This window comes from Pelodiscus sinensis, chromosome 20, assembly GCF_049634645.1.
Source record: "Pelodiscus sinensis isolate JC-2024 chromosome 20, ASM4963464v1, whole genome shotgun sequence".
Taxonomy (NCBI): domain Eukaryota; kingdom Metazoa; phylum Chordata; order Testudines; family Trionychidae; genus Pelodiscus; species Pelodiscus sinensis.
The window spans coordinates 25,241,737-25,259,679 of record NC_134730.1 but is presented as its reverse complement, the minus strand read 5'-3'; the positions used below and the strand labels follow the sequence as shown (position 1 = coordinate 25,259,679).

The 17,943-nt window shown below is 44.3% G+C and overlaps 1 protein-coding gene across 2 annotated transcripts; it reads left to right on the top strand.

Moving 5' to 3' along the window:
- The first annotated feature begins 3,572 nt into the window (after positions 1 to 3,572).
- LOC102460359 (uncharacterized) lies at positions 3,573 to 17,713 on the top strand. Of its 2 annotated transcripts, none has more exons than XM_006129153.4 (4): positions 3,573 to 3,899; positions 8,757 to 8,811; positions 13,674 to 13,883; positions 16,543 to 17,713. In XM_006129153.4, exons 1-4 carry the CDS (start codon positions 3,852 to 3,854, stop codon positions 16,908 to 16,910), a joined length of 681 nt encoding a protein of 226 aa, XP_006129215.2. In that variant the 5' UTR covers positions 3,573 to 3,851; the 3' UTR covers positions 16,911 to 17,713. The 2 variants fall into 2 exon arrangements, with proteins under 2 accessions (XP_006129215.2, XP_006129214.2); XM_006129152.4 differs by having other exon boundaries at positions 13,671 to 13,883.
- Positions 17,714 to 17,943: the final 230 nt, after the last annotated feature.

The window sequence follows — 17,943 nt, the reverse complement described above, 5'->3', positions numbered from 1 at the left end:
CTGGATATAGTCTAGACGCTCTTTGTCGACAGAAGCTTTGTCGACAATATCTGTCAACAAAACTACTGTCGACAAAAACCTGTAGTCTAGACATACCCTAAGAGGAAGAAGCCTTTTTCCAAAAGGGCTCTTTCAAAAAAAGGCGTGTGTGGACGGGGAAGAGGGAGTTCTTTCAGAAGAAGAGGAAAGACCCTAGTGGTCACGTCATCCGTAGTAATCACAGCTTAAATGTGAGATAGCATCCACTCTGTGTGGATGCTATCTTTCGAAAAAGCAGATCATTTTTTCAATGCGTTTTGGCAGTGTGGATGAACTTTTTCAGAAGAAGTTTTTTCGGAAGATCTCTTCAGTCTCTGCAGTCTAGATATTGCCTGAGAGACTAACAAACAAAAATATATATAGTATCATGAGCGTTTGTGGGCAAAGCCCACTTCATCAGATGAGCTAGAGAGGAATAACAGAAAAAGAAGGAGGGAAAAAAACCCCAACAATGGTATGACCAGTGCTAATGAGGCTAATTAAGTGGTCTTGATGTGTACATAGCTTTTGATATAAAAATGAGGTGTTCAATGCAGGGAAGGCTGACTTTATAATGTGACATCCAGTTAATGTCTATGCTCAAGCTCAGGGAAATAGTGTCAAATTTGCAGATGAATGTCAGTTTTGCACTCTCATTCTGCAATTGGCTGGTGAAATTCCTCTATAGAAGAATGGATTAAACAGCCTTCTGAGGGTGGAGTGATATTGACACGAGAGTGTATCAATTTGTCAGGGGTTTGTGCAAACATTGTTTTACCCTCAGTTTTGTTGCATGTGGCTTTTCTTTAAAGTTTGTTTTCTCTTTTGGTTTAGGAACAGCCCCCCACTAAGATTTAAAAAAGCCACCAGTTTTGCTAGATGGGGAGGAGGGGGTCAAAAACCAAACCTGGCCTAGAGTCATTGGCACAGATGGAACAGGTGTTGAATGTACCCAAAGTTTGGAGAGATTCAGATTTTGTGTTCTGTTTCAGCATGCTGCAGAGTTAGAACTGAGCCAGGGTTTTTGTAATGCAAGATTCAGACTCAAACTTGTCCACAGTTCAGAGCAGATGTGTTCAGACTGGGCAAAACCATATAAAAACACCATGTTTGTCAGGGGTTTCTCCCTGAAACCATAAATCAACCTCGCTTGAATGAAAATCCAGTCCAAGGCAATGTAAAACTCAGTCCAGATGCGCCAAAAGCTTCTGTTCTGACAAACTTCAGCGAACCTGGCCCTCATTTCAGATTTATAAGATTGTCCTGACTGTGGGTTTCTGTGTGAATCTTCCCTCCGTAACACTATGAGCAGAAAACTCACAGTGATTAAGATGCTAACTTTTGGTTTTGGAGATGATCATAAGACACTAAAAAGCAAATCACATACACCACAGAACTCTGGTGATAGGCTCCCAGATCTTGGTCTCTGTCTCCATGACTTCAGGGAAGCAGAAAGCATCATCCTTCTACCTGTGTCCTAGCAACTGGTTCTTGTAGCCAGGGTTTCCACCTTTCGCTGCTCCGCTAATTGTATTAAACTCTGTTCTATTCTAGTGCTTGTGCTACATCCATCAACGTATCCAAGCGTCTACAAATAACTTGGCGATCCCTGACTGTTGGACATGGAACTCTATGCAAAGATCTTGTTTCACATAAAGTTAGATTTACCCAAACTATTCACAAGCTAGGATTAAACTAATGGGATGCTCCAAATTCTTTGTTGTAACATTAGTAGGTATAATCTCGGATTTGTCAGAGGCTAGTTCACAGAATCATAGAATCACAGAATACTAGCGCTGGAAGGGACTTCGAGAGGTCATCAAGTCCAGTCCCCTGCCCTCACGGCAGGACCAAGCACCATCTAGTTTTTATTGCTGTCCTTCTTCATGTCTATTTACAATGTGGTTTCTTCACCTGGAGCATATTGTGTGGTCTTTAGCTATTGCCTATTGTTTTATAGCAAAAAAAATATTAACTCAGAAGCATAGTCAAGGTTTATTGTTTACGTTAATGTCTCCCCCGATTCTCAGCTTTCTGTCTTCAGGACAGTTTTGTTAAGATGATATTACATCTCTGGGGCCTATTTCATAGTAGCATTAAAGTTGGGATGAATAAAACTACTGTGGTGAGTCTGCAGTAAATTAATTGCTCCATTTTATATGAGCAAGTGAACTAGCCACAAGAATTAGGTCTGAACACAAATATGACTATTATTTGGGATTCATGGTTGAAAGCACAAGAAGGAGAGAGGAGACAGATGCCATAATGGGTTCAGAAAAAAAGGGGAGAATTTGAGAAACAAACATCTGTCCAGGGCATTGTGGTTAATAATAAACAATTTAGAGTGTTAATTTCTATTTGCCTCAATAACTGGGAAATCTGACGTTGCTATTCAATGTTTAGATTTTAATTTTACAGGGATGTAATGAGCTAGTTGCTATGAGAGAATGCCACTCTTCTTTACTGAATAGAAACTGAATAGCTCAACTGTGTTTCATAGGCCCTATAGGAGATTCTCCTTAAGCAAACAAAAAGGCACCCATCTCTTGTGTTGGTTTGTGAAGCAAAGTCTGTGTTCTAACCCTGCTGTGGCTGCAAAATTCTACTGAGACATAGGGAAATGAAGTGGCAATTTAAATAATCACCGCTTCATTTACATCAAAATGGCTGCCACGCTGTGCTGATCAGCTGTTTGGCGGCACAGCGCGGTAGTCTGGACGCTCCGTAGTCGACAAGGGAAGCCCTTGTCGACTGCCTCGTTATGCCTCATGGAATCCGGACTACCACGCTGTGCCACCAAACAGCTGATCGGCACAGCGCGGCAGCCATTTTGATGTAAATGAATGGAGGGGACCTTGATTATTTAAATCACCGCTTCATTTCCCTATGTCTAGAAACCTCATCTACATGACTCCATCTATGGAGCCATGTAGTCTAGACATACCCTTAGTGTCCCAGGAGCGAGATCCATGAAACTCAGATGCTCAGGGATACATTTTGTCTAAAGGGAGTAGGTTTTGACTAGACTGATGTGCACTACTCCCCTCTACTGGGTGTAATCAGACGTGTTTGTCATGTAGCCTATACTGCTCAAAGCCATTAGAGAGTCCCCCTTTTTTTTTAGCCGTTTAAATTTATGATTTCTGAGCTTTGGGTGAGAGTTTTCTCTCTGGTATGACCATGAAGTTCAGAGCAGACACGTTGTGCTGCATAAAGACAATTGTGAAGATCTGAGGTGACCACATATTTATTGCAATCTTCTTGTCTCTCTCTCTCTGCTGGAGTTTGCTACCTTTACTCACGCTATACAAGACCTCACTCTGGAAACAGTCCCATTTTCATCAATGGGACTGCTTTTGGAATGAGGTGTTACTCCAGGTGCACCAAGGTAGCACCCTGGCCTTTAGTATCCATGTAATCTCAACTGCTGGCCTCTTGTTTCCTGGAATATGCCATTTTCTGTCATTCCCCCACCCAAAGGGAAAGAATGGTATGTTCTGAGAGCAATTGCTGAGAGGAAGTAAGTTCTTCCAATACAGCGCAATTAACAATGCACAGTTTGTTTGCAGAAGGAGCGAGGCTGAGTTGTCAGAGGCCAAAACCTCGCTGAAGGGGAAAATGCAGAAAGAAAGAACCTGTGGCAGGGAATCTCCAGGCGGAACAGTGGTCTCGCTCCAAAATTCCCTGCATCTGCAGTGCCACTAAAACTGACTTTACTTGGGTCCCAATTGTGTGTTGTTTTCCAGGATAGCTAGTGGTACGTGCAGGCTGGGAAAGGGCCTACTGCCAGCTGGTGAACTTCAGCTGCTGCCTTTGTTGTTTATTAGATAAGCATGGACTTCTTCTGCTGTTGCCACTGTTTCTCAGCTACTTCAGGAGAGGTAAGAGAGCAGTGACCCTGCTATGTGCAAGAATGTCTGTGAGTGCAGAGCACTTGGGACAGCAGGGCTGGGAAGGAGCAAGGTGGGAAGAGAGTTATGAATGAGCCCGGTGGCATGAATCAAGCAAACCGGTAACACTGGAAACTCAGGATCCTGGTTCAGCATTTTAGGGCAAGAAAGAGGTTGCTGCATATCAGGTGTGGGCAATAAAATGGGAGGGGTTCAGCAGGGTTAGCCCCTGATAGGCCGCTGTGCTGCTGCTGTATTTACCTGCACCTCTGCAGGTATGGGCAATTGTAGCGTCCACTGGCTGAGAACAGTGATCCGTGGCCAATAGGAGCTGTGAACCCTCGTACCTGCAGAGACGCAGGTGAATACGGCGGTGTGGGGGCCAGCCAGGAACTAACCCTGGTGGACCGGATCTGGCCCACAGGCCTGTATTTGCCCACCCCTGCTGTGTATAGGCAGAGCATGGCTAACAAACAGAATTCACTGCACAGAGAAAGGGAGAGAGAACGGGAAATGTAGGTGCAGTTAATCCCATAGATACATATTAAGGTTAGAATTTGTGAACTGGTGCATGGGTCCATGCAGGGATTTAAGGTGACTTATGGCGACCCGTTTCTCCCCTCCAGTGGCTAGTCTCATCACAGGTCGTAACACGTGGGTGGAAGACCGTGGGAAGCTGCCACTCTGTGCACAAGTGGGCAGGGCTTGGGTACAGTGCTGGCTCCGCCTCCCCATGGTTATTGCCATGTATTGGGTGAAGTACGCAGTGACAATCTGGTGCCCGCTTTGCTCCCAGGCTGCCTCGCTGTGTGCTGTACCTTACTCAGGGCAGATTGCAAGGTGCCAGTCTGGCCATAAATAAGAGCCGGGGCATACAGCAAATTACTCCAGATATGCATATTTACCAGTATTTAACAATATTTTGTTGTTTGGTATATTACGTTGGAAAAAGGTTGTTTTTATTTTCTGGACACTTGTAAGCTCTTTCAGGCTGGGAGCTTCTTTTTGTTGTGTGTTTGTGGAGCATCTAGTACAACGGGGATCCTGGTCCATGAATAGGGCGTGTAGATCCTGCCACTATATAAAATAAAATAAAATAAAATAAAATAAAATAAAATAAAATAAAATATCCCTCTGTCACATAAAAGTCATATGTGGGTCCTGCAGCTTAGCAGGCCTGGTATGGAAGTTTCCATCCCTGCTGTACCCAGCTTAGCATAGCCTGGGATCCTGCAAGCCCAAACAGCAGCTGGGTTTTATCAGCTTTAAGCCATGCCAAGAACTCTTGTGCAAAATGGTTCTTGTGCAAGAAGCCTGCAGTATAGACATAGCCCTGTAGTATAAGCTCACTGGGGATCCCACCCCTCTGTGAGTCTCAACGGAACCTAGACCTCGAAGGGTGCCCTGAATCCCCCTAGCTGGAGTCACGTCCACTGAGGCCGGGTGTGAGGACTCCCTGCAGGACGAAACGGGCGTAAGCATTTCCCAGTGCCCATTACTCTTATATGCATTGCTTTGCCTATGCTGATTGGTGTATTACTTTGCAGTAGCTGGGTAACCATCTGGCAGTATTAAGCCTGTAATAGTAGGGACGTAGTGAGATCAATGAAAGCAACTATCTATCCCTAATTGACTCTGTCTTGAAGTGAATCCACAACCGTTGGGCCCTTGCCCTGTGACTTGACACCTTCCATCTTTAATGGTTGGTTTTTCTTAACTTCTCTCATTTAAATAGCAAATTTTTGCATTCATGTGCCAAGGAATAACAGGCCCCAAATGGTACCCTCCTTCAATAGTCACTTATTTTTCTGATTTGTTCATTTCAAAATATACTTACAAAATTGGTGCAGCTTCTTAGCAGCTTTTCCAGCCCAGCATAAGTGACTGGTATTGTTGATGATCATCAGCTCTCTAATACAGAGGTTTTCAAACTTTTTTTTTTCTTCACCTGGGTCCTGAGAATGTTGTTGATGCTCATGACCCAACATAATTCTATCTTTTGACTAGCGTGTAGGCTCTGGGGTGGGGCTGTTAATGAAGGGTTTGGGGTGCAGGGGAGACTTAGGGCTGGGAAAGGGGATTGGTACGCTGGATTGGGCATGGGTTTACCTGCATCCACTCCCAGTCGGCAGAGCAGCGGGGATTCTAAGGCAATTTCCCGCCTGTCCTGGCACATCAGACCAGGCTGTGCCTTGGAAGCAGCCAGTGGCCGGTCTTGGTCCTAGGCAGAGGAGCGCAAGCCTGACACACAGGCACTGTCCTTTCCAGCTTCTATTGGCTGGGAACCAGCCAATGGGAGTGTGGAGCCAGTGCTCATGGGGAGGGTAGTATGTGGAGCTTCATGGCCCCCCACCTAGGAGCTGGACCAGTTGCTGGCCACTTCTTGGGTGCAGTGTGGTCCGTGGTGCCAGGACAGGCAGGAAGCCTCCCTAGCAACTCCACTAGTCACCTAGTTACCTTACAGCAAAAAGACACAATGCTTGGCATTCCACAACCCAGTACTAGGCTGTGACCCGCACTTTGAAAGCCACTGCTTTAATACACTGCCATCACGCAGTTCTTTGATCCGAAGAAGAGAAGACTGAAATTGTTTGAATGTCAGAATTCTGAAAAACAACTGCTTCTATGTTTTGAATTGTGGTGGAAAAAAAGAAAAAAGAAAAGAAACAACAGGAAATGTTTGTGTTGTAAAATGTTTGTGTTTTCCCAGCCATTTTAATCTCTACTTTTTAGAAAACTTTGCAAACATAATTACTTGAGCCATATGATTCCTATTATGAGGTAGGTCCGAAACAGTGTCCTCATTTTATTCATGAGAAAATTGAGGGACAGATATAGGTGAAATGACGTACCCAAAGTTTTTTTACTCTTATTTTTCTGGTTTAAATGTTTTTAAACACTCAATGTGCTCACTGGCAAATTGTTTTTCCAGTCTCTTGTCCCAAGTCTTGGTTGGGAGTTGTTGGAGGGTGTATTTGGCACTGTGGATCATGAACAGTGTAGTAGTCTGATAATAGTCAACTTCTGGTGGTAATTCCAGAACATATAATGGATGCTAAAAATGAGAAAATTTCTTTCCTTCTAGCAACGGATAGATGTGAAAATTCAGAGCACTCCTAAACAATTCTTAATAGCAACTACTTAGGTTGGTTGTAAGAATTCAGACACCTATTTTTTTTTTATAAAATAGCTAAGATTGAGAAAAGCATTCTTGGTACCAGCTTGCAAATAAATACTCAAGGGCAGGATCTCAGATGGTGTAAATTGTCCAAGCTATATCATAATTTACACAAAATAAGGGTCTTCTCAAAGAGAGAAAATGAGGCAATCCGTGCTTGACTTATTTAACAATAAACTGTTTTCAATTTTCTTTGGGTTCTTAGCAGCCCTCTCCTGTATTAGTACAGATACAAATTTAATCAACAATGAGTACAAAGCCTGGGACTTTTCAGCTGAGAAAAGAAGAGACTAAGAGGGGATATGATAGATATGATATAAAATCATGACTGGTGTGGAGAACGTGAATAAGGAAAAGTTATTTACTTGTTCCCGTAACATAAGAACTAGGGGTCACCAAATAAAATTATTAGCAGGTTTAAAACAAACAAAAGAAAGTACTTCTTCACACAATGCACAGTCAACCTGTGGAACTCCTTGCCAAAGGATGTGGTGAAGGCTAGGACTTTAACAAGGTTCAAAAAAGAGCTAGATAAATTCATAGAGGTTAGGTCCATCAATGGCTATTAGCCAGGGTGGGTAGAAATGGCATCCCTAGCCTCTGTTGGTCAAAAGTTGGGAATGGGTGATGGGATAGATCACTTGAAGATTACCTGTTCTGTTCATTCCCTCTGGGGACACCTAGCATTGGCCACTGGCGGAAGACAGTTTCTATCCACCCTAGCTAATAGCCAATGATGGACCTAACCTCTATGAAGTTATCTAGCTTTTCTCGCCAATGACGCCTGGGGTAGAGCAGTTGGGGCGCTGCCGGGTTGGTCCCGCAGCGCCGCTCCTTGGTGCTACTGGACCAACCCAGCAGCACCCCCGCTGCTCTGCCCCAGGTGTCCCCAAGTCAGCCGCTGCTGAAACTGACCAGCGGCTGACTACAGGAAGCCTGAGGCAGAGTTGCTCTGCCCCGGGCTTCCTGGAATCAGCCGCTGATCAGTTTCAGCAGCAGCTGACTTGGGGACACCTGGGGTAGAGCAGCTGGGGTGCTGCCAGGTTGGTCCCCGCAGCGCTGAGGTGCGGCGCTGTGGGGACCTACCCGGCAGCGCCCCAGCTGCTCTGTCCCAGGCGTCCAAATTCAGCCGCTGTTGAAACTGATCAGCGGCTGATTCCAGGAAGCCCAGGGCAGAGCAACTCTGCCACGGGCTTCCTGTAGTCAGCCGCTGGTCAGTTTCAGCAGCGGCTGAATCTGGATGCCAGTTCCGACTTACATACAAATTCCACTTAAGAACAAACCTACAATCCCTATCTTGTACGTAACCCGGGGACTGCCTGTACTTTCTTTTGTTTGTTTTAAACCTGCTAATAATTTCATTTGGTGACCCCTAGTCCCTGCTGGTTTCAATGGGACTTCTCTTAATGTAAAGGGCATTGTTCAACACCAGTGAAGGGGCTCATAGCATCACCTTTTGTTGACCACCTTGAAACATCTGTGGTCCTACTGAAAAGGCTTTCATTATTTGGAGCTATACTTTGAAATAACAGCAAGTTCAGGTGGAATCTTCCTCATGACTACTAATCGTAGGTGAAGACATCAGCCCTGATTTTGTATAAACAAAATTCATTGCCCACTCCATTTAAAGGCCTTGCATAAGACTTACTAACTTTCTTTCTCTTTAACAGAGGGAAGCTCTGACTGCACAGTGTCCAAAACAACTCCGGCGAGACATTGGCGGTGGTAAGATTTTAACTATTTTCCTTGGAAGTTTTATTTTTTCTCTTTTCAGATGGTGGTTGAAGTGATAATTAGTATGTTCTGGTACTCACCCAAAAACATTTCATTGCTGAAAGCATATATACCAGTGTACACATATGCGTGGGCACACACACACACACATGCACATATTCTCAGGCTCCCAATTTGGGCAACCAAGAGAAACAAAAACATTACAAAGCAGACCACTGCCACCACCCCCGAGATTGTAAATACGTGGTATTAAAGGGCATGTCCAATGGTCTTACCTTTATATAGCTCTTTTGAGGCAAAAGAAGCCTAAACTGCCAAACATGTATAGGAATCCACACCGCATTGGAGGTAGAATTCACCAGTGTAGGACAGGAAGTGAGGAACACCAAATTGAGTTGAAACTGGAAGAGAATTGAAAGAGGTAGAAAATAACTGACAAAGTACACAAGGGCAATTTGCATATACTCAATGGGCTATTGACATCGCTCAGAAGCTATGGTGATTGACATTGCAGTAATTATGAAGGGAAAGCAAGTGGCAAACTGTGACAGTTCTACATGCTGAACCTCTCTCCTCCAGCACCCTTGGAATGTGACCGGTGCCAAAGAAGAGAATTTGCCAAACCATAGGAGGTCAATATTGACTAGCAGCATTACCAGCACTCCTTACTGGGCTCTTAAAAGGGGTAAATTAGAGCTAAATAATAGTTCAGAACATTGAGAGCCGGGACTGGAGGCTGTAAACAAATTTTAATTGACCGCAGGAAACTGGGCTACATGCAGGATAAGTAGACACCCAGCTAATCAAATCAAGCCGGACCACAGATGTTGCTAGAGCAAAGAGTGCCGAACTAGAGTGGTTCAACCTATTAGAGCATCAGATAAGTTTTCAACTAAAAAATCAGTGTTTTGAGTTTTTGGTCATTAGTATTTTTTTTGGCGGGGGGTAGGGGAGTTGAAAAAAGCTCAGCAGTTTTTGTAGAAAGCAGAGACTTGCCATCAGTGTTTTGTCTTATTGAAAACTCCATTTTGTGTAAAAAATCCAGCCCTAGAAACGGGATCCCTGAGAAATATATAGTGAGCTACCAAATTGGTATTTATTACTGGTTTCACGGTTTCTTGGGTCTCTTTTCTACAATATCAAAAATAGGAATGGGCCAAATGGGTATTTGCTTCAGACAGATACAATTAGTAAATAAGAGATCTATCTGCAAGTAGATAAATAGCCATTTTCTGCTCTTAGTTGAACCCAATGAAATCCCATGGAGTTCAGTGGAGTAACTCTGGGTTTTTCCTAATATTTTCAAGAGCAGATTTTGACCTTGTGTTTTGTTACAAACCGATTATTTGCACTTTTAGTTTTCCTTTTTGTGGAAGAAAAGTGTTTTCTTTCTTTTTTATAGAACTAAGACACTTTTCAATAACCACTCAGCATTAATCTGGCAGCAAAAAAAGCACACTGAAACCTAGTTTTGGGGAATAAAATCTGACTAGAGTTTTCCTTCTTTGAAAAAAAGTCTCTGTGACATTTGTTAGAAATATTACTAGCAAATGGATCATGTGTTCCATTGCGCTCGGGAGATGCAATTAGATTTTCTGCAGGTTTGTAAAACAAACTAGTGGTCTAAGTGTGTTGTCATGGAACCATTGGTATGATTTTCAGTTAGATACCTCAACTTTTAATTAGGGCTCCACTGTTTTTTTTTTTTTTCTCAACTGTGTTTTTTTCCCCCCCCATCTAAGGGATTTGGCTCACAAATTCCCATGAAAAGGAACTGGACAGCCAAATCCTCTAAGTGGAGTTGAGATTCTCAGCCTACATATTCCATTACATATTATGTTGCAAAGAATAAGAAACATTTGCTTAGTGAGGAAGATTTCTCACAATCATTAAAGGATTTTATCCTGCCAACACCCTGAGAAGGCGAGGAAGTGTTATCTTCAGTTTACATATGGGAACGTGAGGCAAAGAGTTGATTAAATTGTAGAAGCACGGCAGCGTAAGACTGGAAGGAACCTCCAAAGGACTTTAGTCCAGTCCCCTCCACTGAGCCAAGACTAAATATTAACACCTAACCTGTTCTCAAAAACCTCCAGAGACAGATTTCATGGCTTTCCCAAGTCATTTTTGTACCAGTGCTTAACTAGCCTGTCAGGAAGTTGTTCTTAATGTCCAACCTAAACCATCGTTTCTGCAGTGTAAGCCTATTGCTTCTTGATCTAGCCTCAATGCCTAAGGAGAACAATGTATCCTCCTCCTCTTTATAATAAATTTTTACTTGAAGATTGTTATAATGTCCACCCCACCCCGTCTTCTATAGACCAAACAAACCCTCGTTTATCAGTTTTTCCTCCTAGGTCATGATTGGTAGATATTAATATTTTTTTATGTTCTCCTCCCGAGTTTTTATTATTTGTCCATTTCTTTCACCAAATGAAATTAATGGGGAGCAGGTTTAAAACTAATAAAAGAAAGTTCTTCTTCACACAGCGTGTAGTCAACCTGTGGAACTCCTTGCCAGAGGAGGCTGTGAAGGCTAGGACTATAATAGAGTTTAAAGAGAAGCTAGATAATTTCATGGAGGTTAGGTCCATAAAAGGCTATTAGCCAGGGGATAAAATGGTGTCCTTGGCCTCTGTCTGTCAGAGGCTGGAGAGGGATGGCAGGAGACAAATTGCTTGATCGTTGTCTTCGGTCCACCCTCTCTGGGGCACCTGGTGCTGGCCACTGTCGGTAGACAGGATACTGGGCTAGATGGACCTTTGGTCCGACCCAGTACGGCCGTTCTTATGTTCTTTCCCTAAGTGTAGTACTTTGCTAGGCCTGCCGATGGGGGTCGGAGGGGTTGGGACTGAGAGTAAAGGGGACACCTGCTCTGGCGCGCATGATTATAAAGGGCGTGGGGCTGCCACTACCACAGTAGCAGCAGTGGCACCTGGAGTCTCGGGTCCTTTAAATTGCCACCGGAATGCCCACTCAGAACACTCAGGGTGGCTCTAAGGGCTGGGGGGAAGATGACATGGGGTGCTCTTAGAAGCACCATGGGCTGAGTGCCCCTGGCCCTGCCCCTTTTGGGAGTGCAAAGCTGCCCTCCCCCAATTTGCCCCAGGGCCTGGCATGGCTGTTGGCTCCCTTGTGCTTTGCATATGTCGGTGTTTAATTCCATCTCTTTATTTCCAATCAGCGCTCCATTTGTCCTTTGCCCACGGTCTCACAGGAAGCGTGTGGTTAAGATGGAAATGGAGCTGAGATTGCCAAAAAGTTTCAGTCTGATTTATTAACCAGGAGGCCAACCTTCCTACCCTAAAATTGGATCTATTGATCAAAACTTTCTAAGTAAAGGACTGGAAAAGAAGGGCAGTAGTGCTCAGGAGATCTCATTTCAGTTATCTCCTCAATTTCTTTCATGGCCTTGGGCAAGTCACTTAGGGTAAAGTTTTCAAAGACTGAGGATGTATCTACATTACTGAGTTTTGTCAGAAAAACAGCCGGTTTTCTGACAAAACTTGAGGAACGTCCACACTGCAATTGCATTCTTCTGCAAGAAAATTGAAAGAACAGAGGTTCTTCCAGCATTGGTAATCCTCATTCTATGAGGGAGAAGCCTGTTTGCGAAAGAGCTCTTTCGCAAAAAGGCGAGTGTGGACAGGGAAGAGGGAATTCTTTCAGAAGAAGAGGAAAAAGCTCAGGTGCCCTGGTGGCCGTTCCATCCGTAGCAATCATAGCTTACATGTGAGAGAGTGTCCATTCAGTCTGGATGCTCTCTTTTGAAAAAGCAGATCGCTTTTTCGATGCACTTTTGCAGGGTGGACACTTTCTTTTGGAAGAAGTTTTTTCAGATGCTCTCTTATGAAAAAAGCTTCTTCCAAAAGAAGCCTGCAGTCTAGACGTAGCCTGAGTGATCAGTCACATATTTAAAGAAATGACTTAGAGCCTTTGACATTCAACGGTACTTACCTGCCTGACGTGCCAAATTCATTTTGAAAATTAAACTTATGCTGAAAAAGTTCAGAAAAGGGCAACAAAAATGATGAGGGGCTTGGAATGGAAGAGAGATTAAGGAAGAGAGATTAATGATCTTAAAGATAAAAGATAGGACTTTTCATCTTAGAAAAGCGGGGACTAAAGAGGGATGTGATAGAGGTCTATAAAATCATGACTGATATGGCGAATGTGAATAAGGAAAAGTTATTATACTTGTTCCCATAACATAAGAACTAGGGGTCACCACATGAAATTTATGGGCAGCAGGTTAAAAACAAACAAAAGGAAGTGCTACTTCACGCAATGTAAGGTCAACCTGTGGAACTCCTTGCCAGAGAATGTTTTGAAGGCCAGGACTTTAACAGGGTTCAAGAAAGAGCTAGATATATTAATGGAGGATAGAATCATAGAATACTAGGACTGGAAGGGACCTTGAGAGGTCATCGAGTCCAGCCCCCTGCCCTCATGGCAGGACCAAATACTGTCTAGACCATCCCTGATAGACATTTATCTCACCTACTCTTAAATACCTCCAGAGATGGAGATTCCACAACCTTCCACAACCGTAGATCCATCAATCCATCGGCACACACCGGTGAATGGGGCGCACGGAGAGACCGGCTGAAATCTACTCACCACGGGCGAGTAGAATCAGCGGTTTGTAAAGCCCTGCCAATAAGCACCAAAGTAGATAGACAGAAGTCCAGCTCTAACCAGAGGTATTAAGAGGGCCACCAAATATTACTAAGATTTTGTAACTGATCATGGCTGGTAAGAGACATCTGTATATTTCATGCCTGCCATTTTTCCTTTCCCACTTGATTATTTTGCTAGCACTCAACATTCCTGTGGGTCTTTAATCTTAGCAGATGTCTTCAGTAAGGAGGGGAACCTCACCATGAAACTGGTGAATGTGCTCGAGATTGACACGCTGTTTTCAGATATCGCTGAAACTTTCAACAAGCAACATGGGGATCACTGGGCCATGAAAGAAGCCATCCAAAGGCTGAAAGAAGACTCTGGCTGTGCTCCCACAAGTAGTCTCACAACCTGTATCGAGCATATAAAGCAGAAGTATGGTAAGTGGAGAAACACTAAGGCTATGTCTGCACTGGGAAGGTTTGGTGACAGCATGCAAAAGTTAAAATCAGTCAAACCAGTTTTTCTGCCTCCCATTGTGACATTTCATGGCCACATTGCAAGCATCCTATCGACAGATAGATCAAAGCACTATGGGTAGGCATCCCACAGTGCAGTATTATGGGAAAGCAGAGCTGATCCCTGTGCTTCTTGGGATTTCCTCATGGCCCTGGGAACAGTCTGTGCTGAAGAATGTCAAAGCAGCAAAGCTGTCTCTCCAGCCCTCCCCCTGCAGCAACTATCTGCCTGATGTTCTGTTTTCTTTGTTTGTACCCCAAATGAAGGAGCTTGCTTAGTTGTCAGCTACTTCCTGGAGCTTTGAAAGGGGAGGGGCACGTGCCTGCAGGGCAGCAGAGATCACAAAACACTGAGCACAGCCATCAGGACAGGCATTGTGGGATACTGGCAGAAGCTAGTTCTCTAGACAAAACAAACAGCACATTCCACACTGGCTCTGTTGAAAATAAAGGGAGTGGAAAAGACAAAAGTGTCTTGCAGGAATGGAAGTTATTTGTTGCCAAAACTGGCAGTTTTTCTTGACAAAAATCACATTGCTGTGTAAACTCTCTCACTGTTTTGTCGCGAAAAGGCAGTTTTGGGTGAAAAAAATGTAGCAGTGTAGACAAGCCCTAAGAGTGAATTGAAGCTAATGGTAAAATGGTGAGGACCAAATGCTCAGATGGATTTAACAGTACCCTTTACAAGTTGAGGCAGGCACAGCATTGGTTGGGCTCTGTAGGTAATCTGTCGAGCCTGCATGGCTACAAGGAAGCTAAGCCATGAAGATTCTATATTTTACAGGATAGCAGAAGAGATTAATAAGAGTATTACAGGTTGAACCTCTCTAGACCGGCAGCATCTGTGGTCCGGCATGATTTTAGTTAGCTGGATGTCCACGTACCATGGGTGTGGCCAAGTTTCCCACGGTCCCCTAAAGTTTGCTTAAAGCCACCAGTCCTGGTGCTCAGTGTTCTCTGCTGTAATTTAGCTCTAATTTACCCCTAAATGTCTTCTCAGAGTCCAGTAAACAGTGGAAGGGTTGGTAATGCTGTTAGACAATATTGACCACCTGTGGTTTGGCAAATTCTCTGGTTCAGCACTGGTCGGGTCCCGAAGGTGGTAGATGAGCGATTTTCAACCTGTAATACAGATTAGCTCTCCATAGCTGTGTGTCAGACCATGGTTACCTTCACTTTCCCCCCTCACAACAAGTTTTACATCAGACAAGAGGGCTCTATTACTTAGGGGCTGGAAGGAACATAGAGAACTGCTGTGCATGAATCATAGAACATAGAACCATAGAGCTGAAAGAGACCTTAGAACGTCATCAAGTCCGGCCCCCTGCCCTAGGCAGGACCAATCCCAACTAAATCAACCCAGCCAGGGCTTTGTCAAGCCAAGACTTAAAAATTTCTAAGGATGGAGACTCCACTACTTCCCTAGGTAACCCATTCCAGTGCTTCACCGCCCTCCTAGTGAAATAGTTTTTCTAATATCCAACCTGGACCTATCCCACCACAACTTGAGACCATGAAATAAGAACCCTGCACCTAGTCTGATTTCAGCCTTCCGCAAGGTTTCAGAGGACTGGCGGGAGAAGGGTCATTGCTCTGGGATATGAGTCACATCACTGATGAGTGGGGTTGCATTTACACTGCTTCTTGTTCCTGCTGTCCTCAGGAAATCCAGGAGTGAGACTGCATCCAAATCTCCCATTGATAGGGCAAGCCTTACCCAACTGATCCTGCCAGGTTTTAAACGTCCCAGTTATTTAACAAAATCGTATGATTGATTTGCTAATCCTTGAAAAGCTACTTCCGGGTTTCTTATTGTTATGTACAATCAAGCTGTTAAGGTTTCGGGATACCCTTTTCTACCTGCCATGTGTCTAGCTTGGTTCTGTACTGCAGAGGAATACAGTTTTTCTAACCAGGTTGAGTGATCCTACACATCTGTCTCAAGTTCTCTTCTGCTCTTTCGATTTGGCTGCCTTGTGCAATAACTCTTCACCTGGCAGCTAATCCAACCCTTCCTATGTAATGTTAGCCTTGGCAGCATAAAAGAAAAAAGAAATCGCAACAACTCCCATGTGGCGCTAAAAGTTCCGTGTGTTTGTGAAGACAATAATAATAAAAACAATGATGCATCTCATGGAAGATTAGAGCAGATTTTCAATATGCTTTTTATAAAGACTCACCCAACACCGGATGGTTTTCACTGAATGAATGGCAGCGAGAGGATAGAAGATTAGGGATCAGTTTACTCTGGTGCAACTCCAGTGACAGCCTTAAAGGAAACATGAATGCATTTGTACTATGGATGAATTGGTCCACGTGTGTTTAAGTAAGTAGCATGGAGGAGCTTGGCTAATATATAGCATTTAATCTCTATTGTACGACACACGCACACACAACAGAACCACCAATAAGGAAGTTGGAAGGAACCTAATTTCATGGCATTCCTTTCACAGTCAGTCACTGTGAATAGCTCAATTGCACCAAAGGTTTAGGTATCCAGAGACAAAAGCATTTAGGTATCTTTCTTGGCCCTAAACCAGAACGAGCTAAATCACCAGATACCCATTGTTTTGTCTTTTAGGAACCTGCAAGGCACAGGTGCAGATGGAGGGCTATACATTTTCACTTGTTGCAGAAGAAAAAGAAGTACCTGAAAAACTGGAGCAGGCCCAGCGGCAGGTTGGGGAGCTAAATCACGCCACAAAGCGCGTCATTGCTACAGAAATGAAACTCCAGGAAATGGTCCTCTCTGTGCTTCAGAGTCAGAAGCAACTGGAGGAGACAGTGAAAGCTGCAAACCCAGAGTACCTGGACCAAGTGCGGCTAAACGTTAATCTGAGAGAGAATTTCCAGAAAGTAAGCGTGGCCAAAGAGCTCGCAAAGCAGTATGGAGAAGATGCCAGCAAAGTGATGAAGGAAATGGCCCAGTTAGCTGGCCTGACCCTGTAATGGGGCACAAGAAATAAGGAGAGAACTGGAGTTGATGCCCTGCCTTTTTTCCCCCTGAGTATTGTATACATAATGATGAGTTAGAGGACACACCGGTAGTGCAGACATTGTGCGGACAACAAATATCCACTCAGCAAAGAGCTTATGGGTAGCCCTGGGTATTACAACCAATGCGGATTCCTATGGCACCTTAAAGACTAACCAATTCATTTTGGCATAAGCTTTTGTGAGCTGCAGCCCACTTCGTCAGATGTAACAGGTGTTCCGTTTCAGAGAGACATAGAATCCAAGGGTTGGAAGAAACCACAGGAGGTCATCGAGTCCAACCCCCTGCTAAAAGCAGGACCAGTCCCAACTAAATCATCCCAGCCAGGCATTATCAAGAAGGGACTTAAAACCCTCTAGGGATAGAGATTCCATCCCACCCCTAGGTAATTCATTCCAGTGCTTCACCACCACCACTAGGGAAATAGTTTTTCCTAATATCCAACCTAGACCTCCCCCAATTTGTTCTATTCAGTCAAGGAACCCTAGCCAGGACACAAGGATTTGTCTTCAGAGAGCTATTGACTTCCATTTGGAAAATCACAGATGGACGGAAAGTACCTCCTCTCTTTAATATAGCACTGCCACCACCTGAGTTCTAATGCAGGGTTTCAACCCCTACTCCATCTTTCTGTCTGGAGGCCACTCCTAGGCTGTCTACACTACATGCCTCTGTCGGCAGAGGCATGTAGATTAGGGTTGTAGGCAAAGGTAAATGAAGCCGCGATTTAAATGATCGCGGCTTCATTTACATTTACATGGCTGCCGCGCTGAACCGACAAACAGCTGATCAGCTGTTTGTCGGCTCGCCGCTAGTCTGGACGTTCCCCCTGTCGACATCAAAGCCCTTTGTCGGCAGCCCTGTTATTCCTCGTGGAATGAGGTTTACCGGGGATGCTGACAAAGGGCTTTGACGTCGACAGGGGGAACGCCCAGACTAGCGGCGAGCCGACAAACAGCTGATCAGCTGTTTGTCGGTTCAGCGCGG

Coding starts and splice junctions, on each gene's coding strand:
- LOC102460359 (XM_006129152.4), top strand. CDS start 3,852: ATGGACTTCTTCTGCTGTTGCCACTGTTTCTCAGCTACTTCAGGAGAG. Junction 3,900..8,756: donor TCTCAGCTACTTCAGGAGAG/GTAAGAGAGCAG, acceptor TCTCTTTAACAG/AGGGAAGCTCTGACTGCACA. Junction 8,812..13,670: donor CCGGCGAGACATTGGCGGTG/GTAAGATTTTAA, acceptor CTTTAATCTTAG/CAGATGTCTTCAGTAAGGAG.